The sequence below is a fragment of the Lycium ferocissimum genome, unplaced genomic scaffold (genome assembly GCF_029784015.1).
Source record: "Lycium ferocissimum isolate CSIRO_LF1 unplaced genomic scaffold, AGI_CSIRO_Lferr_CH_V1 ctg15229, whole genome shotgun sequence".
NCBI classification, from domain to species: domain Eukaryota; kingdom Viridiplantae; phylum Streptophyta; class Magnoliopsida; order Solanales; family Solanaceae; genus Lycium; species Lycium ferocissimum.
The window spans coordinates 2,668-29,445 of NW_026715904.1; the positions used below are offsets into that span (position 1 = coordinate 2,668).

The 26,778-nt window shown below is 36.4% G+C and overlaps 1 protein-coding gene across 2 annotated transcripts; it reads left to right on the plus strand.

The window, feature by feature from the left end:
- The first annotated feature begins 497 nt into the window (after nt 1-497).
- Nucleotides 498-11,490, plus strand: LOC132042418 (bZIP transcription factor TGA10-like). 2 transcript variants are annotated; one of them, XM_059432965.1, is made up of 11 exons: nt 498-1,068; nt 1,182-1,279; nt 1,774-1,844; nt 2,012-2,143; nt 2,304-2,372; nt 2,733-2,792; nt 2,901-2,978; nt 3,088-3,163; nt 3,893-4,155; nt 5,591-5,830; nt 10,962-11,490. In XM_059432965.1, exons 1-11 carry the CDS (start codon nt 824-826, stop codon nt 11,109-11,111), a joined length of 1,482 nt encoding a protein of 493 aa, XP_059288948.1. In that variant the 5' UTR covers nt 498-823; the 3' UTR covers nt 11,112-11,490. The 2 variants fall into 2 exon arrangements, with proteins under 2 accessions (XP_059288948.1, XP_059288947.1); XM_059432964.1 differs by having other exon boundaries at nt 499-1,068; nt 3,884-4,155; nt 10,962-11,486.
- Nucleotides 11,491-26,778: the final 15,288 nt, after the last annotated feature.

A 26,778-nucleotide genomic window follows, 5' to 3' on the forward strand; every position in this document is an offset into this window, starting at 1 on the left:
AAGATTTAATATATATATATATATATATATATATATATATATATATATATTCTCCCTCCATTACAATTTGTTTATTTTAATTTCGTTTTTAGTCCGTTTAAAAAAGAATGTTTCTTTTTCTTTTCGGGCAATTCTTTATAATTTGAAATATTTCTTTTTCTTTTCGGGCAATTCTCTATAATTTCAACTTTCCATATGAAATGTTTAAGATCATAAGACTAAAGGATATTTTGGTAGGTTCTATATATCTTTGTTTAAGACCATAAAATTCAAAAGTTTTCTTTAATTTCTTAAATTTCGTGCCAAGTCAAAACAATACAAACAAATTATAACCGAGGTAGTATAACCTAAACTCTGATGAAAATTTAAATGGTAATAAAGAAGAAGGTGGAAGGGCATAAGGGTCATTAAAGAAAGGGAAATACTGAGATGGTCGGACAAGGAAGCTGAAAAGCGGTTTCGATAGAAACAAAACAAACCAAAAGGCAAAGAGTGGAGAGATAGTATTCTTCTTTCTTTTTTCCTCATAGTCTTCGGTGATTTCACCGAGTGGAACCGTTTTAGAAAGAGAAAGAGAGAAGTCTTCAAAATATCCTTCTTTATCATCTTCTTCTCCAGTTTTTGTCCTCATTTAACATTTAATTCTTCATTTTCTTATCCTCTCAAAAACCTTAGCCTTTTGCTTTAATATACATATAGCACCACCGACTGGACTATCTTTCCTCTCTTTGGTTTTATCTGATTATGGTCATGTCTATAAGTAGCTCTCTAGTGGAAACAAAAAGAATAGTCATCATCATCACTTCTATATACTATTTGACGAATGGGTTTTGAACCTGAGCAAAAAAATAAGCTTTTTGTTGGTGTTGGTGTTCCTTTCATGGAGTCTTCTAACAAAAACAACGATCCACTAGAGAGAAATAATAATAATCAGATTTCTTCTGGAGATCAGCACCAACAACAGTTTTATCAAATTCCTCCTCCTCATCATCAGCACCAGCAAAATAATCAGATATCTTTCGGAATGATGCAGCAATCATCTTCATCTAGTATTCATGGAAGCTTCTTGTAATTAATTCATTTTCCTAATTGTTTGATCCAACCTACCCTCATCTTAATTTTTTATTTCTTTAAAGATCATTTGACTTTTTCATTTCATGGTTTTTGTGTATGAGCAGAAGCAAAGACAGTGCTGGAGCTTATGATTTAGGTGAATTAGATCAAGCACTTTTTCAATATCTTGATGGCCAAGACCCTTCATCAATCCATGACCAAAGACGTCAGTTTCTTCTCTATTTTATTTTAATGTCTTCTGATCAATTAAAGGGTTTTACCTTTTTTTTCTATTTTATTTTAGGTCCTTTCCGTTGAGATTCTCCATATATGGGGAATAGTTTTTTTCCCAGTCATGAGAAAAGCATGTTTCCGACAAATGAATATCTCTCATACTACTCCTTTTGACCAGATCCTCACAACAAAAACTATTTTCCTTTTCAATTTTGTTCTTTTGTTTCTAATTTCAAAAAAATAAAAGTAGATTTCAGTTTTTTTTCTATGTCAGCTGATCCTTTTTTGTTTTCTCACATATACCAAATCTGCTTATTCTGTAAAATGTACGAAATGAAAGATTTTCTGTTTTCCTCTTGTTCAAGCTTTTTCCCAGAGAACTAAAATGCATGATCTGTCAGAAAGACTGAAGCTCTCTTCTTGACAAAAAAAAGGATCTTTCGAATATTAATTTAAGTTTAAATTTTTTCTATGGTGTAACTGCAGAGATGAGACCACCAACTCTGAACATATTTCCATCTCAACCCATGCATGTCGAGCCATCTTCAACAAATAAGGTAAGTAATAGAGATCATATTATATAAATATGGATAACATCTGGGGTCTTATATCTATATTCAGAAAACGTAACCGTTAATTATGTTTACATTTTTCTTGCCTACTAACTACTTTAGGTTTTTATTTATTTATTAAGATCTACAAAATTAATTCCTGTGTTTGGTAGATGAATACTGGATTAGTTTCTCCAGCAATAAGTGGTTCCAAGAGATCATCTCAGCCGTCCATGGAGTTATCTAACCCCAAAAATAATGATGTTCCCTCTGCTTCTGGTCCTGAACAACCAAAAGTTGCTAAGGTATTTTCAATTCAGAATTTTATCTTTTTTGTATTTCTTCTTTCCTTAGATACTATAATAGGTGTACTTTCTTTCTTTTTTTCAAAAAAAAAAAGAAAAAGAAAAAGAAAAAGAAATTCTTCTTAGATGTTCTAATTCCGTTCATTCAATATGGTGACAGCGAGAGGGGAACAGGAAGGGTCCAACTTCAAGTTCAGAACAAGATGGACCAAAAACACCAGATCCAAAGGTGGGACTTCTGGTTTTATCAATTGAGGAAATTTTACTCCCTCCGTTTAAATTTATTAGTCTTACTTTCTTTTTTAGTCTATTTAAAAAAGAATGTCTCTTTCCTAATTTAACCACTCTTTTATTTCAATGTCCTACATGAAATATTTAAAACCACAAGATTAAAAGACATTTTAGTACATTGAACATATCTTTAGTTTAAGAATACAAAATTCAAACGTCCATTATATTTTACTTTCTTAAACTATATCTCAAGTCAAACTAAGACAAACAAATTGAAACGGATGGAATATCTGTGTATCTTCCCTTTACTTAATTATTTTATATATTTTGTTGGATTTTAATTTAATTTTCCTTGCAGACATTGAGGAGACTTGCTCAGAATAGAGAGGCAGCAAGGAAAAGTAGACTAAGGAAAAAAGTACTTATCGTTCTTTTAAATTTAAATCATTACTGTTAAAACAATACTATCATTGAACATTATTTTATGCCAATACTTTGTTTACATCTACTTGGCATTTCGTTACAGGCTTATGTTCAACAACTAGAATCGAGTAGAATCAGGCTTACTCAATTAGAGCAAGAACTACAAAGGGCTAGAGCACAAGTAAATTTTCTCTTCTCAATGGCTCGATTTTTTTTTAGAGATTTACCTACTTTAGGTTTTTTTTAGTTAGTCCAAGAAAATTAAATCCGGAAAAATAGCATTTTTCTAGGGATACTATTTTGGCGGAACTGCCGTTTTAGGAGGAGACCAAAACCTTCCAGTTAATATGGGCAGCATCAGCTCAGGTACAATTCTATTTCTAATCTTTGTTCTGTAAATTTTCCCTTTACTTCTCTTTCATTTTTTAATTTTTTTGGACTCGTATATAGAGACATACAGTAATATTTTTATATATCGTGAGTGTAAAACTATTTCACCCCATCAGTTCACTCAAAGGATATCTACCGGTAAACAGGGGTGGATTTGGAGGGTGGGGAGGGTGTTCACTCAAACACCTTCGGCAAAAAATTACATTTTTTATATAGGGTAGATTTTGTGTTTATGTACTTATATTAAATTTTGAATATCCTGAACAAATGCAAAAGATTAGCTCAAGTGGTCCAGGGTGTTCAAAATTGTTTGTAGCGTCCTAGATGCGATTTCCAAGGACAACATTATTTTTTATATTTAACTTTTGTTATTTTTTTCCGAACCCCCTAGTAAAAATCCTGGATCCGCCACTGCCAGTAAACCTCCTTAAATTGTGAATCTTTTAATCTTGAAAATAAGATCGAGCTAATGATTTAAGAATCCTTACACTAATGGTTATATAAATTAAAACTCATAAGTAAATTAGCTGCCTCATTTTTCAGGATATACTAATCCCGATTATTAAGGACATTTATGGTTATCTTTTTAGATGATCCGATAGTGTAAAAATTTGTCAATGTATTACAGTTTAACTTGTTTTATTTCTGTGTGTGTGTTTGATGTGTTTATGGAGAGCTGATTTTGCTTGAATGTAGATGCTGCAGTTTTCGACATGGAGTATGCAAGGTGGCTGGAGGAACACCATCGACTAATGTGCGACCTTCGAAATGCAGTGCATGAGCATTTTCCAGAAAACGAGCTTCGAATCTATGTCGACAATTGTGTAACGCATTACGACGAGATAATGAACCTCAAGAGTATGCTTGCAAAGTCTGATGTCTTTCATCTTGTTTCTGGTATGTGGAAGACTCCAGCTGAACGTTGCTTCATGTGGATGGGAGGCTTTCGTCCATCTGAACTCCTCAAAGTACGTTTACGTAACAAAACCCTAACAGAAAGTTACATCATGATCAAGAATATTAAAAAATCATGCATGCAAACCCTAGTTTGCGTAAAATAAATGTTCTTTATTAGATAACCGTGATGTCCGGACCAGTTTGCACATGCTTTTACTATTTCATACACTAAAAAAGAATGAAATTTGTTTTTATGCTATAAAGTCACTGAAAAATAACTATATAAATAATCGTTGAAATGAATACTCCCTCTGTCCCAAAAAGATTGACAATTTTCGTTTTTCGAGAGTCAAAATTCTTAATTTTGACCGTGTGTTTGAACATAAAATCTTTAATTTTTTCAAAATAAAATTTACAAGTTTGAAAACTACGTAAAAATATTATAAGTCGCCATCATTAATAATTTAAAATATTTAAAAGACATATGAAAGGGAAAAGTGCCAATCTTTTTGGGACGGAGGGAGTAATAACATAAAAAAAAATAAGGCAGATCAACATCAAAATGCTTTAAATAGTGTAATATAAGAGAAATCCTAGGATAAATGTACTTTTATCTCTTTTTTTCTCATTTTGATCTTGAGTTAGTGAAAAATTTGTTTGTATATCCAACTTGGTTGACAAACGTGGAGAGACATCATGAGAAGCCTGACGGGGGAGACGAGAAGTTAATAATTCCATGGGTGGAACTTGTGATGAGAACATCTCATGATGTTCTGTAATTTCTGTTATGCAATACTATTAATGAATGACGAAGTAAGAGACCCCCAAGCTTTCCCTTATCGGATCAAGTTAGGTATTATTCCATACTCAACCATAAAGACGTGTCCGTTACCACCTTTTCTACTTTGTCTTCCCATTTCTCCCTTAATATATATAGTTGAATATTATTTATATGATCATACACACAATTAATGTTCACTTTTTGCCTATACGAGAGTAAATGGAAGTGTTAATTGGAGCTAGGGGCGCGGCGGGGTGGGAGGGGATTTTTGTTATGCAAACTCTTACTTAGGTAGTGTTATTATTTTTTAAGTGAAAAAAATTCCTCATACGGTTAAAAACTAAATCGTTATCTTTAAAAATATACAAAAACATTTATCCATGATAATTACTTGATATTTATATTTTATACTACGTGTAATAGTGGGGCCCGGAGTGTGATGAATCTTGAAGGTTATTTGGTTATTTGGCACCCTATCTCTATCTTTGTCTCTATATTTCATTCACAAAAAAAAAACACTCACACTTTCTTCTAGATCTATCAACATTTAATTAGTTCGGGGTAAGTAACAAGAAACAGCAGACCTTTTGGATATTATATTGTGAGCCACAACAATTTCTTTTGTTTTTCATCAAAGACCGTACGTTTTGATTACTGTTAATAGTATTTTGGAAGTTTATATTTGGATAAGATAATCTTAATTAGTTTGGTTTGATGATTATTAGATTATCCTGAGTCAGATTGCGCCATTAACAGAACAACAACTCCTGGGCATTTGCGGGTTACAACAATCAACACAAGAAGCAGAGGATGCTCTCTCACAAGGACTTGAAGCTCTAAATCACTCTCTCAGAGACACCATTGCCTCTGATGCATTGTCTTGTCCTCAAAATATGGCCAACTACATGGACCAAATGGCTCTTGCCATGAACAAACTCTCCACTCTTGAAGGTTTTGTTAGACAGGTACGTACGTCATGTTTTTAAAATACACTTATAGTCTAAAAAATTTATTTACGCGGTCAGCAAATGCAGGTTAAAACGTAGATTACAATATTTCTATAATGATTGGATTTATTTATTTTCCTTGTTATCGTTTTAAAGTAAAAATTAAAAGGAAGTTTACGCCTAAAAAGAGTAGCTTTCCACAATAAGAATTTGTTTAAAAATGAGATGACAGTAATGCAAAGTGATGTTGATGGATAGGTAGGGCCAACGAATAGAAGAATCTGCTCCTACTTGAGTTGGAAAACCTACTCCATCTGATGACCTACTACTCCATTTTCTATATATAATTCAACAAATACGTACATGCCCTAAAATTAATGGCCATAAACTATAGGGTAACCTAAAAGCTCTATCCGCTCTAGCAATACCGTATTGAATTACTTAATTCATCTCATTTAAAAGGTTCAATTTTTAGAAATACATTTATATATGTACTCGACGCAACCTCCCCCTCATTCTCTCCAAAAGGAATACAATAAAGAGTCTATCTTCGGAACCAGCTGATCCCCTCGAGTGCTTCTCCACCAGTTCACCGTTTGATTTGTGACACGTGTCATTTAATAAAATTAATGGCTCTGATTTAGAGTCATATATATTAGGAAAAAAAATCATAGCCATTAATTTAATTAAGTGACACATGTCACAAATCAAACAGTCAACTGGAGAAACGGGAGGGGAGTTGGTTCCTCTATCTTCTCCTTTCTAGAGAATTGCACATGCCTTAATTCTATGAAAACTAGGAGCACCAGACCCTAAGAGTCATTTGGTTTGAGGTATAAGCCAAGTAAATTTTGGTATATAAATTGGTATTGCTTTATACCACGCTTGGTTTTTGGTATTAAAATCCGTATAAGTTATGCGAATTTTAATATCAGAAACCAACCGTTTTTAAATAACATGGATATAAAGTATACGAGAATTTATATATTATTTTATGCAAAATAAAATGTTAAACAAATAATCCAGGTATATCCGTAAAATAATTCACGTATTAAAATCCCCGTATGACTAATAAATCAGACCAAACGGCCCCTAATTGCATAGAGTACCTTTATATTATCATTTTTGCATGACATTGCTCAAGCAAGATAACAAGGCAGCACAAGCTTATAGAAGGACACTACAAAATAGGAGTGGAATTCAAAAATATCCCCATCATAAACTATTTAGGCCCATATTAGTATGATGATGTCATAATCATAAACCTTTTGACTTAAACCCCATTGAATAAAAAACACATTAAATAGACGATACATATGTATCCCCCATGACCCCAAAGTTTCTTAAAAGAGTGGGAATGAAAAGGAAATCCATTGTCATCTTCATATAATTACATCAAAGTCGGAGAACTTGACTCCCTTTAACTTATTCTTTTACTCAACATAGAAACTTAGGGTCTTTTCTTTTGAAACTTATAAATCTTGTATTTATAGTACATGTGAGAGAATATCATTTCTTGTTTCCTTTTCTGTTGTCTTTTCATTTCTGTTGAAGTAATCAGGGTTGCTAAATATTTATTGACTAGATGTTACAATTGTTAATTTTAGAAAGAATGCTGCCATTATAGATAAATTTTGGAACTTGCATAGCTAATATCTCATGCTGCCATTAATTCTAAAGAACATACTTTTAGTCTAAATACTAGATGATGAAAGCCTGTGCTAGCACGGGCGCTTAAAAAAAATAGTATCTTGTTTCTTTTTTTAGTAAATACAAAGAATGATATCTTTTATGTTTAGAAATCATTTAACTTGAAACATCCCCTTTTACCTTTAATGAAATGATTTAAATCCATACAAATATCTATGACTTGTTTTAGACCACAAGTTTCAAAGATCTTTCCTTTCTTTTTTAAACTTCGTGCTTAGTTAAACTATATCACATAAATTAGGACAGAGAGAGTACCTTTTAGTAATATAATTATGGAATTTTTATTATAGAAAGTATTATAATTCAATTAATTGAAAATATCAATAAATTATTTTACTTAGTCAACTTCTTCCATATGACTTTCCTGGTTTGGTTCTCGATTGAAAGATTTGAAATACACGCTTCTCTAAGTTTTATGCCATCATCTCTTTCTACTCAACAACACTGAAAAGCGCTTTCATGCGTTAGCATCTGTTGTAGTCTTAAATTTTTAAGTATAGATCAACTTCATCATTTTAAGAAAATATGTGTATACGTTTCTTGACCGTTTATATTTCGTCTTCTTGATGTTATTACTCATTATTTGTGTGAGACGTATGTGTCTAAAATTAGTTCATTTTTATCCTTAGCCAAAGGTATAAGTTTTAAATCTTTTGGTTTTATGACTTCTTTAGCGATTTTTGTTTTCAATTTAAATCGTTATTTTTTTTCCCTGAATTTCTCTGCTTTTTAAATTTTATGCAACGTACGCTTTTTTAGACTTATTATCGTTATTTAAATGTCTTTTTTTTCTTGCATTGTCTCTTTCTTGAGTGGACCCAGCTTTTTTTTTTTTTTTTTTGGCGATTATCTCTTAACCACGTGGACCCCATCTTCATTTTTTATTATTATAGAAGAGTGGGGTGGACGACGATCCCATGCCCAACCCACTCTTCTATAATAGTAGAAATATATTACTCCCTCGGGTTCAAAATAAGTGTCTAACAGCCTTTTGCACACCCTTTAAAAAATACTAGTAATTTTTTATAAAACAAAATAGGTTTTTTGACTACACTATCATTTATTAAAATTTACATATTACTATTACCTTGACACATTGTGATCTGGTCACTTATAGTACTTAATAAGGGCAAATCTAGAAAAATAAAGTTAAATCTTTTTGTATTATGTAAATGGACAGTTATATTTTAACTAAAATAAAAAGGCTAAGTGGACATTTATTATGAACCGCATGGAGTAGCTTAAGGAGGCCCGGAAGGGGAAAAAGCACCATAATTAGTGTAGTTATCCGTTTTTTTTTTTTTAAGGATAAATTGAATAGAAAATCCACATTTCCCCTCATTGTATTGGAGTACAGTATATTGTTTTATAAATTTACCGTATTCGTTTTTTGTTATCCAAAATTATGACTGCTGGCTGTTTTTTTTTTTCTTTTCTCAAAAGGTTGTTTGCCACAATCTAATTCCCTCAACACACATAAACTTACTCCCTTTTCTTTTACTTTTACTTATTCACAGTTAATTTAGCACATCCTTTAAGAAATTACCTATTTGAAACTTATTGCTCACAGTATCTATGCTTTACTAAATTGCTCACAGTATCTATACTTTGAAAATTTAAATTTAATTAATAATACTCTAGGTAAATACTTAATAATAAGGCAATATTGCAACAAAAAATCTCTTTTTTTTTTACTTAATAAAATAGACGAGTACAACAAAAATTTGTTTAGTGTAATGGACGAGTAAAAAGAAACGAACAAAATAATTATTTTTCCCAAAATAATTTAAACATAGAGAACATTTTTTTCTACATATATAGATTGTGATCGAGTATGTAACGTAAAACTATTAGTTTGTAGTTTAAATGCCTCATATAAGGTACTAATTATATGAACAAAAAAAGATATAAGATCCCCTTGCCGCCCAATTAAGTGTTTTAGTTTGACTGGATACAAAGTTTAGAAATATATGAAGACTATTTTCAATCTTAAGGTTCTAAATTAAAGATGTGTGTAATATATAATGGTCATTTGAATCTTGTGGTTGCCATGTATGGTGCTCGAATAATCAACTTACTAAATATAGAAAGATGTATTTTTTCTTGGGACAGACTAAAAAGGAAAGTAAGACACTTAAATTAAGGCGGAGAAAGTACTAATTTTCTTGTTGAAACTGCTAATTTTTTCCTAGTGCATCTTTACACCATATATTCTCTTAACTAATGTTTTGTAATCTGTAGAAGAAATTGGTAAATAGATATTTTTTGATAGCTAATTAAGTTTTAGCCAGTGCTTCAAAATATTTAGTGTTTAGTTATTTTCAATTTAATGTGAAAATAAAATTTTGTTAAAAATACTCTTAGTTAAAACATGAAAAGCCTCCGGGAACATTTTATCAGTGTGAACTTCAGCAAAGCTAGAATTCGTAATGGAGTTGCACTTGTCAAAAGTTCAAGCTCTAACAAATTAACACTCAGCTGGAGGTGGTCCTTGTTTTAGTGAAGAGTACTTTTATTCAAATTTTGTTTTCTTATTAAAAAGTTGCTAGCTACTACCATCACATTTGAAATAGTGGCTAAATTTTAATTGCCAGTTCAAAAACTGGTCTCACCTCATTTTTATATTATTAATGTACCTAATTTATATGTAAACATCTGCATTATAGTAGTCAACTGGTCATTATTTGCATTTGGTAATCCAACTACATATAATTTCCTTTTCCCTCGTTTGTTCTCTTTCCTTTTGAATTGTACAGCAAAAGGAACGTATATATAACTTATGAGGTGTTTGGCCAAGTTTTTGGGAGAAAATAAGTCTTCCCGGGAGTAGCGAACAGCTTTTTCGGCAGAAAAAGCTTTTTGCCTAAAAGACTCTTTTTAAAAGATTTCAAAAAAAATACAAATAAACACTTTTTTAAAAATTTGGCCAAACAGTAATTGCTGTTCAAAAATGTTTTTTAATTAATTGGCCAAACACAAACTGCTTTGCCAAAAGTGTTTTTTTTTTTAAATACTTTTAAAAAAAACAGTTTTTAAAATAAGCTGATTTCAGAAGCTTAGCCAAACAGGTTATTAATAAATTTAATTTAATGTTTTGTACTGTACAATTTTTTTTTGTTTTGTTATATATACAACTTAAATCTAATGATATAAACAAAAAAAGAATTATAACTCTAAAATTAGAAATCCAATGTTCTTAAGTCCATTCAGCAATCAAATCAATCCCTACCAAAGTCGGAAGAATCATGGGATTGCCAGACATTTCTGAACTCCTGTCAATATTAAACTCCTGAATAAAAGCATCCCTTCAAAAGTCAAACTTATTATATGCATGACTTCTTACTTGATTTTTTTATTTGATTTCACCTACAATTATCTTTAATAAACTAATTCTTGACTAAATTCATGAAAAAATATTGTTTTTTTTTCTTACTTACAGGCAGATAATTTGAGACAGCAAACAATACATCGGCTGCATCAAGTACTCACGACTCGTCAAGCCGCTAGGTGCTTTCTGGCAATCGCTGAATATTTTCATCGGCTTCGAGCTCTCACCTCTCTTTGGCTGGCGCGCCCACGACAGGAATAAGAGTGAAAACTCTTTTAATTACATAGCTAGCTAGGCTTCTATAATCTTTCTTTACCTATTTCCCTTTCATTATTTATGTTTTGTTTCCTTCTTTTTAATTTCCATCCCGTTAACCTTTCTTTTTTCATAGAGATGTATAGATAGACAAAAGAAATAACTAGAATAAAATTATAAACTAGAAGCTGTTCATTTTTTATCTTGTTATCTTCTTGGATTGAGAAGTCTTGGCTAATCATCAAACTATGCAAGCAGCCATCTCTGACTAAGAATTGGAGTAAAAAATGGAAAGATGATATAGTTTTCAACATGAACCCCCAACATATCTGTAGCAAGAAAAAAAAATTGAGATATAGTTTTGTGTAGATACATTTTATGTGGAATCAACTTGATAAAAATTAGAGCCGATTTTACAAAATAATAATAATAATAATAATAATAATAATAATAATAATAATAATAATAATAATAATAATAGAAATTAAAAAAAAAATGGAGCAGTCTGATACACAAAATCTGAGTCCGCAACTTAAATGACTCAAAAAGTGATACTTGAGACCAAAATAACCCATTAAAAAAGAAAGTTACATAAGTACCTTTTGCCACTAAATTAGTGCGCAATAGGGGTTTAATAAAACGACCCCAACCCTTTGTTCATTGGCCAAAAGTTTTGAAATTCACGTTTTCTCCGTACTTTGACCAAAGATTAGTCATGTTTAAAAACGCTGGAATATCAATATTTTATATAGAACATGATATCTTTTTCTGCGAACAATAATGTAGGCTCAACACATCAAGTATACCTATACGTTTGGATCGCCGTTTTAGGGGTTGTAAAGTGTCCCGAAGTAAGTTTTGTTTGTTTGGAAACTTGTTATCTTTGTCATTAAGTGTTTTATTTTATAGGGTTTTGATTCATTTAGGACGTCGCACGAGTTATTATTAAACGACATGTCACGACCCAATCGAGGTTACGAGCGGGCACCGGTGCTAACCCACACGGCACCTCTTATCGTACTTTCATATTCACATCTAGGTGAGCCACATGGCTTACTCATAATTTATATGCATCAATAGTGCTAATCTCGTTTATGGGCAACAAGACATTTATATCATCATCAATAACAATGCCCATATCCATATACACAAGCCGACGAGGCTATCAAAATGATATACAAAATATGAGCCGACAAAGCTAAGGACATCTAATCATATACAACTAATGTCTATGAGCCTCTAAGAAGAGTAGAGTATGTCACATCGTATAGGCGGGACGGGGACCCGCCATGCCCGTAGGTATGTACACAAAAGAATAATACCAAAAGTCAGAGCTCGGATAAAAAGAGCTCCTACATACGATCCCCGAATAAGATATCTATGGATCAAGCTTTGTCTCCTTGTCCACACGGGTATGACGCGGGTCCACGAACAAAAGGACGTCGGTACGAATAATGCACCGAGTATGTAAGCATAATCAACATCATAATAGAAGCATAAGAGACAAAGATAAGAAATAGCATAAGATGGGAGAATCGGGAGATAGTAGCCATCATCGTAATTACTTACTTGTCTTTCATAGGGACCTTCCATTTCTAATGCGTGCTCGTGTACATACATATATACATATACAAATATCCATATCCGTATCCATATTCGTATCCATATTCATATACATATTCGCATCCATAGCGTACCCGACCATGAAGGTTCGGTGGTTTCACATACCCGGCCATAACAAGGCTCGGTGTCATATATACCTGGCCCTACCAAAGCTCAGTGTTATCTGTACCCAGCTGCAGTGGTGTGCGCGCGATAGGTATCATACCCGGCCATATATGCTCGGTGTTACATAATAGTCATACATACTTAGACACGTATACATAAAAGTCCAGAAGTATCATCAACATCATTGCCATCATCGTTTTCGTTACATCTATCCTTAGAGGATCAACTATCATATAAAAGAGGCAATAGAATCGTGAACGTATCGATAATCGTAAGCTTTGGTAATCTTAGAGATAGAGTCATTTGGAAGACATTATGAAACTCATGAAAGGATACATATAGCAAGGGAACCATGCCTTAATGAAAGAAGGTTAGCCTTACATACCTCATTGTCTCCTTAACTATTTAACGTTCCCCGTCAAGCTTGAATAATCTACATTTGGAAGGATTCATAACATGGTTAAGCCTTAATGATACTCCTAAATTCAAACTAGAATAATTCATGACCTAATGAAAATTGGGCAGCATTTCCCCTATTTCGACAACTTCCACCATATCACAAAACAACTCCCAACAAGCACAATAATATCCACAATATCATAATCAAGTATTCACATTTGATTTAGCCTTCAAAATTCATCCTTGTGTTCAACTTATACTAATAACTTCTCACCCAATTAAACACATTTTCGTACAATGCTTCCTCATCACTATTACTACCTTCCATAACAATATTATATCCATATTATACTAAGAATCATAACTCAAGTTAGCTTACTACTCAAAAACATCATAAAAACTACATTTAGAACTCATCTTCTACTTTCTCCTTCCACCCAAGTTATTCAACAACTAAACATTCTTGATAATATGTAATAAGCATGAAAACTAACCTTTTATCTCATAAGAATGAGCTTTGGAGCAAGCTATCAACTTATATGAAAACCACAGCTTCAATATCCAAAGAATTCTTGAGTCTACTAACCCAGCAAGACTTGTAACACATGGGTCTCTTGGTTCTTGCCTTTGATATTTAATCTCCCTTAGTTTGGATTTTGGCTTGGATTAGTTTATGGAGTTGAAGAGAGGGTTTTTGGAGAGCTTTGGGATCTGATTTGGTGAAATAAAATGTCCAAAAGAAGTGGAGTGAATTATATAAGCTAACTTAAAATCCGTCGTACGATTACGTCTAGCTTCATTTTGCCGGCCGTCAAAATTCCTACGGACCGTCAAAATGGCCTGTAGAACTGCCTAGTCAAATATGGTTCATCGTAACCATTTTATCTTGTGCAATTTGGCGCCGCAGATTTTCTAGGGCTGTCAAATGGTCCGCAGAAATTTTCTCGCCTTTCAGACGATTGTCTTGAAACACCCATAACTTTTTACTCAAACGTCACATTGACGAACGGTTTGTTGCGTTGGAAACTAGACTCGATGAAATTCAATTTCGACAAAAGAAACTCACAAAACTCCTCATATTCTAGGAGATATGCCTCCCCCAATATGGACCAAAATCCTGTCCGAAAATTTTGCCAAGTTTTACCAAAGTTCCCACAAACTCCATTCCTTTATTTGCTTGTTCTTAAATCCTTCCTGTTACACCTTAGAAAATTCCCCGTTAGCGTACAGTGAATAGACTCACGAAGGATATGACGTATACGAGGTCTGGGATAAGCAAGAGCTAGTAATTGATGATGTTAATTAAGATTTCCAAAGACATTCGGGTTAAGGAAAGAAAGTTGTTAAGGAAAGCGAGTTATAAGTTGAATGCATCGGATGAGAATTACGAGCATTGAGTTAATGGCGTATAAATGATGCCCGGAAGAGTTATGACGTCCCTTAGAATGATATTGAAGTGAAATTATGAGATGCGAATCATATGAATGAATAACAATTGTTGTTAGTGATATCATGATGATTATTATGAATGTTGGGAGTTGATATGGAATACGGCGGAAAGTAGTATAAACAAAGGAAATTGTCACACCCTTAATCCGGTAGGGTGTGATGGGCACCCGAATTCTCACTTACCTAGGGCCGAGCGAACCCACTGACTTTCGTAATACTAATATTCATACTGGGCCCGCAAAATATGACATAAGCAATTTGAATTTTTTTTTTCTCAGAAAACAAACATGCCTTACGTCTTTTTCAAATCAAATAAAATCGTAGTCACAACAAATCTGTAACATAATGCATAATCATACACCGCTTACATAGCCGCTACAACCGACGTTTATACACACGACAATCGTACGTTAAAGTCTTTAACATAACTCCGCATACCAAATCACACATATGCTCGACTCGACAACACTCCGAAAATGGAGCTCGCCAATCCAACCGGAACATCTTCTCGCTAACATCATTTTACTCTATCTCGCGGGTACACGCGCGGCATAAAACGCAGCCCCCGAAGAAAGGGGTCGGTACGAAATATGTACCGGTATGTAAAGCATGGGATATCGTAAACGAACCGTCCGAAACGAGGAGAACGAGAAAAGTAATACAATAACCGAACTTATAACACTTGCTTTTGAACCATAAATTATACATATCAATTCCATATTCACCATCACGGGATCGAGGAATACAGTCGAAAATCATCTCGTACACGTACATAGATATAACATGCCCCGGTCCCAGCCGAGGGACGCGGTAGGTAAAACCATCGATGCGTATACATATATCGTGCCCCGCCCCTTTAACGAGGGACGCGGTAAGTAAAAATCATCATATCATATACGTATAACGTGCCCCCGCCCTCTAATGAGGGACGCGGTAAGTAAAATCATCATATGCATGTACATGTAACGTGCCCGCCCTCTGAGGGACGCGGTAAAAGTGGAATCATCATATGCCATCCTGCCGCCACCTCCTCCATATCATATCATATAACGTGCCCCCGCCCCCGCTTAGTGGACGCGGTAAATATAACGTGCCCCGCCCTCTAACGAGGGACGCGGTGAACAATGCAATGAAGTGCACGAATACGTGCCCTGGCCGGGACGCTAAATGAAAGAGATAATAACAACTCGCACGCAGGAAGTGAGAAACACACATGCACAAATCATCATATACATACCGTGACACATCATAACATCATAACTTATCATATGAGCGTCGACATTAACCGATGTGGGATTGGCCTAAACCAATGTGGGGTTTGTTTAAACCGGTGTGGAATTTGCCCCACCATTGGGTTTGCCCCACCACCGCCTCCGATTCAACCGATCATATTCCGGAATACATACATATAACATATAACGTGGCATATATACACGGTGCCGGCCGAAAAGGGGCTCGGCATCGGACACATCATATTTCGTAATACAAAGATAGGGCGCACAATATCATAACCGGCCGTGACTTAGCGAAAATGTAACAACGAATGCACGCACGTAGCCGAATCGTGAGTAACCGAATGCGCTTTTTAAAACATTTTCAGACTCAATAGGTTAATCAAAAACGAACCATCATTTATAAGCCAAAGCGGTAGTCAAATCGAGATTTTCTTCCGAATATCACTCGAGAACATATCAAACCGTACTTTAGAAACCATAGTTACGTATCAAAATCATGTGCATGAAAATCCTTATTTCGAGGACTCAACCGATAAATAAGTAATCATACTCGGGGGTCGGAAAGATAGTCATATTGAATTCTTTCAAAAATAGGTCGTTAGAACCAAACATAGAGAGTCGCGGGACCCACGGACTTAGCCACAACCCAATCCGAGCCCGCCTATGAAAATTAAAGTCTTTACTCGTCATGAAGTCATTGCGAAGATATCAAAGCGATCCGAGCTTTTTCTTGAAAGTTACGGTGGTTTCGTAGTTTCGGAATCGTTTGGGAACAAAACTCTTTTATGCAACTTTTGAAATTTAGTCATACAAAGACATAAGATCCTTTCGGAACAAACCGTATACATAGTGTTTCAAATCCAATCATATCAAGGACATACGGATCATAGCTTGACCATATTAAGGATGCCAACATCACAAAGCAAATATGAATCATAAACATGTTCGGATTTTACGAATAGAATTACCCCAAGGCTCATAACGTATCATAGCTTAGTCATCTCTAAGACATGCCAAAAGAAGGAAAGGTAAGCTCTACATACCTCGCTTGTTTCCTTAGCTAATCCCAACGCAGCCTCGGCTCCCAAGGTCTACACAACGTCAATAAGTATCAACCATTAGCTATAAGCATTTAGGGATTCAATTCCAAACTCGCACCCAATTCTACGTAAATTTGTGCACTTCCCTATAAATCCAACAACCCGAGAATTCAACTCGGCCAATATTATCAACAACAACACCAACAACCATTCCAACAACATCAATAATCAATTCCAAACGCATTCTAACATTGATGACTCCATTCTACATGATTCGACGATATTCATGCATATTCAATTCAACTTCATATATTCACATTAATATCAACGATCACAAGTTCACGTACTAATCCAAACCATTTAAACAAGATTCAAGAATGCTTCCAACAATCTACAAAATAGCCAAATCATCCCATTCACTACATAATGAAACCGAAACTTCCAAATGCCGCAAAGAACAACAACAATACATTTCTTTCTTCCAAATTCATCCACCACTCCAATAATCCACACGTTCCGAACATTATTTCCATAATTATAGAAACTACATTAAAATTCCATAAGCTTCTAAAAACAGCCCATGACAATTACAACCTCAACTTGAGTCATTAAACTCTCATTAGCATCATAGAATCCACAACCTAACAACAACCAAAATACTAAATAAAATTAGTTCATTCTTTGACACACAAAACAGTCCATTTTCGGCCAGCCCTTCAACATACATCATTCCATGAGTTCCATTCATTTTCTACACACATTACAACAACACACAAACATGTAGAATACAATTAATTCATCACTCCAACACAACTCTATATAAACACGGCCAAACACACACCACACGGCTACAATTTCAACAAATATAATTTCATGGTTTCCTTCATTTCCACATATCACAACATGTACCAATCATCCATAAACACATAAAGAAGATTAAACCTCACCTTTTCTCTTGACTTTTTCCTCTTGGCTAGGCTTGCCGATTGCACAAACCGATGTTTTTCTTGCTCGACAACCCTTCCACGTTGACGAAGAGGACCTTCCCAATTGGTATGAAAGCTTGAAGGAAACAATTTTCATGATCAACTTTATGGGGCTGGTTCGGCTTGACCCCTCTAGCCATTTCTCCTCCCTTCCTTTTTTTTTCTCCAAAGTTCTAGACTTGTAAATGATGAATTGTCTTGCTTTTTCAATCACATGTCCATATATATATATATATATATATATATATATATATATATATATATATAGGGGTGTGGCCGGTTGTGCCCCCTTTTTTTCTCCAATTTTCTAGATTTTTCTTAAGTGTGGAAGAATAATGAACATGACTTAATTAGTCATCTTAAATGTCCACTTATATAAATAACACAAGTGTACCATGGCCCACACACACTTTTTTGTGGCCACATATGGCCATTTTCATGAACTATCAAGTTTCCAAAATTTCACTTCTAGCCCTTAATTTTCATGAAATGCTTAACTTTCCATAATTCACTTTTCACCCCAAATTTTCCTTATTCCAAATTTACCCTTAATACTCCATACCGATAAAAAGATGAATATGCAACTTATGTACTTTTAACAAAATCGAAAAAAATTACAACCTTATCCTTAACTTGTCGCAACCGACTTAGAATATTCCAACGTACAAAGTACGGGGTATAACAGAAATGCTGCCCAAATTTCTATAGCTTTAGTAAGTATGTCTTCACGATGATATAGCTAATGTCGATACGAATTCCATTGAAGAGTAAACGAAAAGGTGCATTAAAAGGAGAACGAGCAAGCGATAGAATAGCTAAACGACAAAGGTATGTGAGGCTAATCCCTTCCTTCTAAGGCATGAGGTCCTATGGCATGAATTTCCTCTTTCTTATGAACGTTCCATCTTCAAGAAGACTATGAGCCATTGTTCATGAATAGTCATACGAGATAAAGATATGCTACGATTACGATAGCGATAATGACAAGCTACGTCTAGTGATGCTATAATAACGATACGATGCTCCTAATAAACTAATGAAGTATCCATGTTCATTGATGTCGATCATTACATACACTAGCCTTATGCTTGTCCCTTCAAGGTGAGGCGGGGATAGTTATGAATGCTCATAATGACATCGGGGGTCCACGACCTTATGTCACCCCGACATGACTATACTTGCTTCGAAGTTCTAATGTATGAATTGATGATATATGTGTGATGATATTAAATTATGATGAGACCACGATATGAATATGACATGAATGATAGTGACGACCATGATGATGTAATCGTACGATGATAAATGCATGCCGTGTATGATGATACGATTCCACCGTGCCTAGATGGCCGGGCATGTCACCGCTAGGGCTGCATACGATTCCACCGCGCCTAGATGGCCGGGCATGTCACCGCTAAGGCGGGCTGCTATGATTCCACCGAGCCTAGAGGGCCGGGCATGACACCACTAGTGGGCGGCATATGATGGTTACCCGGACGCGGGTTAACGACATGACGACATATGATTGATGTTACGATGCATGTATGGCAGGATGATGTAAATGTGACATGATAAGGCATATGCTATGATAATGTACATGATGTGTTTATGTATGATGAATGCATATGAAATGTATCTATAATTATAAGAGTACACAGGTTGTATCCTCTACTCATGACTTATGATATTCTTATTATGCTTATTTCATTCCTGCCTTACATACTCAGTACAATGTTTGTACTGACGTCCTTTTCTTCGGACGCTGTGTTCATGCCCACAGGTAGGCAAGGAGACGGTGCTGATCTATAGGGGCTAGTAGCTGACGTGTGAGCACTCCATTGTCCGGAGGTGCTATTGATTATTCTTTTGGTACATACATGTATATATCCATGATTGGGCATGGCGGGGTCCTGTCCCATCCATATGTCTAGTACTCCAGTAGAGGCTCGTAGATACGTAGTGTGGGTCGCATGGTCCCATAGTTGGATGCGTATGCATGTATATATATATTATTTTTATAGCCGAAAAGGCTTATGTTTATAAAAGTAATTATGTTTCAAATGATGATATATTTCCTATGATTATGAGCATATAGTATGAATGAGAGCAGATAAGTAACAGCATGAGTGGTGTTCGGTGGGTAGCCCCGGATACCCGTCATGGCCCGTTGTTTGGGTCGTGACGAGTGGTATCGAGCGGTTCGGTCTAGGAAGTGTCTACGAGCCGTGTCTAGTAGAGTCTTGTTTATGGTGTGTTGCGCGCCACGCTAATAAACAGGAGGCTACAGGGCATTTAGGAAATATGACCATCTTTCTTCATATGAAATCGTGCGATAGAGCCGAGTATAAGATTTAATCCTCCCTAATGAGTATGTTGTGATTTCAGAATGCCGCCAAAAGGAAAAGCTAAAGCCGCCCAAAGGGGCAAGACTACGACAAAGAGGCGGGCAGAAAGAGAGCCGCCCATGAATGCAAATGAGGATGAATCACATAATGAGGCTTTATCTAGTGCCTCTACTACTCCGCCTATTACGGAAGAGCAAGAAGGGGCTTCAGCTCCAGCTCCTATGCCTCCAGTTCCTCCACCGGCTACATCGGGTCAACAAGTGACCGAGGCTATTAACCTATTGACACAGTTGGTTGCCGCTCAGGCACAAAGGCAAAATATGAGCCCAAGTGATCGTTCAGCTAGTACTAGAGCCCGCGACTTTATGAGCCTAAATCCTCCGGAATTCTTTGGGACAAAACCGGATGAAGACCCACAAGGTTTTATTGATGAAATGCTAAGAACGCTGCGGATTATTCATGCTTCCGAAACTGAATCAGTGGAGTTAGCATCATATAGACTCCGAGATGTGGCGATTTTATGGTACAACAATTGGATAGCATCGAGGCAAGAGAATGCGCCTCCTCCGGTGTGGGTGAATTTGTTGATGCCTTCCTTCGTCATTATTTGCCGCCCGAGGTCCGCCCAGCTAGAGCGGATAGATTCTTGAATTTGAAGCAGGGTAACATGAGCGCCCAGGAGTATAGCCTTCAATTTAATTCTTTGGCTAGATATGCTCCTACTATGGTAGCCGGCATGGGCGACCGGGTGCACAGATTCGTGAGTGGCTTAGGGCCGCATTTATTTAAGGATTGCCTAACGGCTTCGTTGCAAGATGGGATGGATATTTCCCGTATTCAAGCACATGCCCAAAATCTTGAAGGACAACAACCTCCGCAGAGGGGTGATCGTGATGTTGATAGAGGGCAAAGCAAAAAGGCCAGATCTACGGGCACAGGTAGTGATTATAGAGGGGGATCGAGGAAGACATATTCTAGGCACTCCGGCCGTCGGTGACGAATGCACCTCCCCGGTTCACGGGTGGGAAATCCGATCGCTCTTTCCGTTCGGGACGGGGGTCGGAGAGTTCGAGGGCCCCGGTGTTCTCGGTTTGGGGAGATTACGGTCGGGGAGACCACCGGTTCCCCGATGCGGGGGTCGGTGTAGAAAATTGCACTCGTGGCCATGTCGCCGGGGCACGGATGCATGTTATATTTGTGGGCGGACGGGACACTTGATGCGAGGCCCGTCCGGTGAGATATGGCGAGAGGTGGGGTTCGGCCCACGGACGTTCGGCGACGGAGTTCTTCATCGGACGCCCTGGGGGAAGGTTCCCAGTTCTTAAAGCATGCCGAGGTAGAGGCCGAGGGGGAGCATCTATTTCAGGTGCCACACAGCACCGCTTATATGCTTTAGCCGGACGACAGGATCTTGAGTCGTCCCCAGATGTGGTTACAGGTACATTGACTGTGTTTTCTCATGACGTGTATGCATTGATAGATCCGGGTTTCACGTTATCATATATTACTCCCTATGTTGCTAATCATATTGGGGTGAAACCCGAGCCAATTAAACCCTTTAAGGTGTCTACTTCGGTTGGTGATCCCGTGATAGCTAAGCAAGTGTATAAAGATTGCATAATTTTGATATGTGATCCCTTAACTAAGCCCAAAGTTGTCTAAGACCCTTTATCAAATCATTTAACCCCAGCAGCCCACATCATATCTTAAACACAAAACTAGGGTTATCATCACCTCATACTCCAAAACAACCGCCCTCTCCCCTTTTCCTCTTTGGTGAAACTTCAACATCTCCATTTCTCACCAACAGTCTCTGCCTCGCCGATTCTAGTATAGTCTTATCCCTTCTTTGACGTTTTCTCCAACGTTCATCTTTGGTACAAATTTGGTCAAATGAAAAGAGCCAAAAAACTTTTAAAGAAAACTGCATTTTCAGAGATTTGATTATCTATTCAAATGGTCATATCTCAAATCCCGCCCAAAAGTGAGAGTTGAAACCCTAGTTCTTCACCTACAAATACTATCCTTAAGATCTCAGCCAACCGTCTTTCATCCCTGTGGTTCTAGACAGCTTAGTCACAATAACATTTCTACGATCTTTGTCCAAATACTGTAAATAGAAACTTAGCTCTCTGTAATCTCTCAATCTCAGTTCGGTTTAACTCGAACTAGTTTGAGTTTCGATCTGGTTTGTGAAGGAGTAGACCTGCAACCTCAAAGCTCAGTTCACTACACCAAAAACAGGTAAATCTGATGACTTGATTTCTTTACATTGAACATTGTTTCTTACATGGTATTTGGGAATACTACTTTCCGTTTTTAAATTATTTAGAAAACTTGCCCTTAGGATGCCATTTAAGTAAAAATGGAGTAATGTTACCTTATTTGGATTTGGAAGAATGAAGGATTTGATAGCTTGTTTATGCATCTGTTAGATGTTTAAAAAAGAAAAAATGATTTTAAGATGTTCTTTAACTACACTTCAGCTTATTATTGACATGTGTACGTGGAATTTGAATATTCATACGACTCTGTCTTGATTTGTCTTATTTTACAGTTATTTTATTTAATTTTTCTAATTATACTTCCATCTTTTGTTTGCATGTACACATTTGGAGCAATATGGAGTCTTGATACAAGACATTCTATACCAATATAAAGTCATCACATCTCATCTTCTTTAACTCCATTTAACACCAAGAAAAACAAGTGGATTTACTTGGATGCCTATGGCGTTTTTTTTTCCGTTTCGTTTTATCATTTGTTCCATCTAACCTTTATGTATGAAAGTTGATGTGTGTGTTTTTGGGGTTTATTTCAAATTCGGGTTTGTGATTAGGAGTGAAGTTTTATTTAATCACTGAGTCTTTCCTTATTTTACAATAAAAAGGTATTTTTTTTATCACATAAAAAAAAAGAACCTTTTCTTTATTGGATTTAAGAAATCTGTTTAAGTACATCTATAAATTTTCTAGCCAACCCTTTTCCTAAATATTCAATTTATTCACCTTTTAAACTAGCACCTTTCTTTGGCAAAAAAAAAAAAAAAAGGAATAAAATTGTTTTCCCTTAATTTAACTCCTTGGTCCACTTTATTCCGTTGGTTTAGAACTGTTAACGTTTTGCTTTTAGGAAGCTACTTTATCACTTGTAAATTTTTTGGTTTCTAACTAAGTAGTTAATTATGTTTTCAAAACTAGTAACATGATCTTAATTTTAATCTTAAGTCCTGCCAGTTAACCGTTTTAATACGGATCTTAAAGGGTGCTTAACACTTTCCCTTTAGATTAATTGAATTCTTACCTAGAATCTTAATTTTAGTAGACTTTAAACGGAGTTAATATTAAGTAATTGATAGGTGTCCTAATTCACCTCTAAATTAATTAGGTGGCGACTCCTTAAGTTAGCTAATTAATTTAAGAATCACCAATATGATGTACTCTAATTTAACCAGGATATAATGGGATATAACAATTTGGTGACTCCGCAGGGGATGTTTAGGTTCTAACCACAACGCGCTTAGTCAAATCACTTTTAAGGCTCATGCGTTTACTTTGCTTTTATTATAAACTGTTATACATGCTATTAACTGTCTTGTGTGATATAAACTCTTTATGTGTTACTGTTTTGATATAAATTGTCATACCGTTTCATTTTCTCTACTTCGGGAAATTCACACGTCCACGCGAGGTGTGTTTTGCGCACCCGCGAAATTCCTTCAATTTACCCAAGTTAGGAGAGTTGGCATATGCGCGGGGTGTCGGGATTCCGTGTGACTGCGTAGCCTTCTCACTCGAGTGGTCCTCTCCGGAACCTTGTGTCTAGTGAACCTACCTTAGTCTACCTAGCGTAGAGCGAAATCAAAACCTTGTAAGAAACATGCATCATTTGAACCTAGGAAGCTTAATACCTGTTTACCTCTTAAAAAGGTAACAATTGAATATGTATGTGGTTTAAAAGATATGCGATTTGATTCATTTATAAAATAAAAGAATAACAATTAACAAAATAAATATTGAGAATGGAGAGGTAAGAAATAGCCTAAGTATTGATGGCAACAAACAGCTCGGACTGGGGCCTGGGCTACTCGAACCAAACTGTGGGGATCCTTATCACTTTGATGCTTGACAGAATTTTGAGACCAAGCTTTTAGTACAATCGTATAGGTAATGATAAAAATCAGATAGGGGTATGAGGATTTACTCCCCCCTATTTATAGTGTAAGAATTTACATTCAACAAGGTAACTAAATCAATTAAAGATGGAGATCCCCGAAATCTCGAGCTTAACAACTGCTAACTGTGTCGTGTAGAGTGAAAAATCCGCAACGGATCGGTTTTCTCGCATTATCACCAACTGGAAATACACTCTTCGAAAATTATTGGGATAGAGTGTATGAGTCCGAAATGTTGTTGTCCGGTTAGTCGAGCTCTATTATCCACTGCTTCTCGCTTTCTGTTCGGGCAATTGGTCGTTGGGTTGGGATCGCAGACTCCGATTTTTACCATATATAGATAGTCCCTCCATTTTTCGGAGGAAAGTATTAAATCTGGGAAATGGACCCGAATAAAATTGAGCAAACCGTACTTAGCCGCCTTTGAACAGACATTCCATCGCTTCTGCACTCCGCCCGATGCAGATTCTGCATTATTACAGCTACCTAATCATTCTTGAGAATCCAACCCTTGTCAGAATTTTAAACGTTTCAACTTCTCACTTTTTACTATATAAAGCTCAAATTTCATATCTTGCCATGCACTTTGGTAAAAACCCTAAGTTCCAAATCTTTTAAAACCCTTATTTGCAGCTGCTTGATTTTGAATCTCCTTCTAAGTTTCAAAACTTTTATTTGCGATCACTTGATTCTACGCTTCTTTCTTAGTAATGACTTCCATACCGTTGCTAACACATAGTGAAGATCACCCACCTTCATCACCACCACGTTCTCCAGCATTGTCAGCGACGGGAGCGACCAGCCCCGAGGAGGAGTTAGAGTTTCTTGCTATAGACATCCTCCCCGCCGGCTTCAAATATACGAACAACTGCAAAGTTTCTTCCCATCTTTATTCTGTGGAAAAATTCAAATCCTACATTGATGCTGCCACTATTCCCACAGTTCAGAATGATTGCAACTTCAGCACGGTCGTCGACATCCGCCTTGTTGAACGAGGGGTAAGAATCAACCAACATGTTACTGGTTATTCATTGGCTTATACTTACCCTTTTGCTATTGGGTTTTCTCTTCCCATTCCCCAAGTGATAGAGGACTTCTGCTGCAGGTACCGCGTCTGTATTGGCCAAATTGCTCCACAGATTTAGAGGCTCGTATATTGCCTCGAGATTTTGGCCAACATAGCTGGGGTTTCTGTTACCCTTGACCATCTGATCCATATCTATGTTCCCCATGTAATCCAAGTTGGCGTAGTTCATTTGTTTCCTCGTGGGGCTCGAGGTCTCATAGACCTGGAGGATGACTATGACAAAGGATGGCTGCATCTGTTCGTCATGATTCACTCGGACCAACTCCATCATTCTCTATCCGTAGGCTTCCCAGAAGCGTGGAATCCTACCCCGAACCCAGTCGAACCCGAATTTGTAATCACTATCTTTAACTGGGTAGTTGCACTTTTAGGCACCTCTCGTGATGTGGGCCATTCTGGAAGTGAGCATGGCACCAGTGGAAAGTAAAACCATGGTAAATTTTAACTGGCCATGAATTCCCTGTTCATTTTTCCAACTTTATAATCTAACCCCTAACCTTTGGTTTTCAGGGCTTCCCACGAAGAGGTCTTCTTTAAAAGGGAAAAGCATTAGCGAAGAGGATATCGGGGATGCCGTCGAGGGAAAGGAGGCAACGGCTGCTTCTGCGAAGGCATCCAGACGGAGAGTCCCTACGAGCTCTTCGGCTATTCCTTCAGGAATAGGTTCTCGGGTCTGATCATGCCATATCTTGAGGACTCGGGGGGAAATTTCTCATAGTGGACCACCCTCAGTGATTGTTCTAGATGAAAAGGATCTACCGGAGCAGAACAACCTCGGTTCAGCTATTCCGCAGGAAAATCCTGAAGCCACTTAGCTGGTGCATGATTTCGTAGAAGTATCCGAGGGTATGAACCGAAGTTCTTAACCTTTGGTTTACCATACCGGACTGGTTTTTCTTTCCGTTTATAGTTTAGGACCATAAGTTAGGCCATTTTGTTTTGTGAGGATAATGTAACCAAGATAGACGGGTACCCGTCACAAATGTAGTAGAAACTTCCTTGGATTGAATCGAACCTATTCGGATTATGAATGTTTTCATTGGCTTTTAATTTTCACCCTACCGCAGTTGGTCTTTACTTTCCGTATGGATTCTTCTCTTCGTTTAAGTCTCCGTTATGCCAAGCTTATGGATATCTTATCCTGTAAGTTTCAAAATGTCGAGAAAATCAAACGTCTTATCACCATCACATCCCCGACTCGGCCACGGTGGCTTTACTTGGGACCCGTTA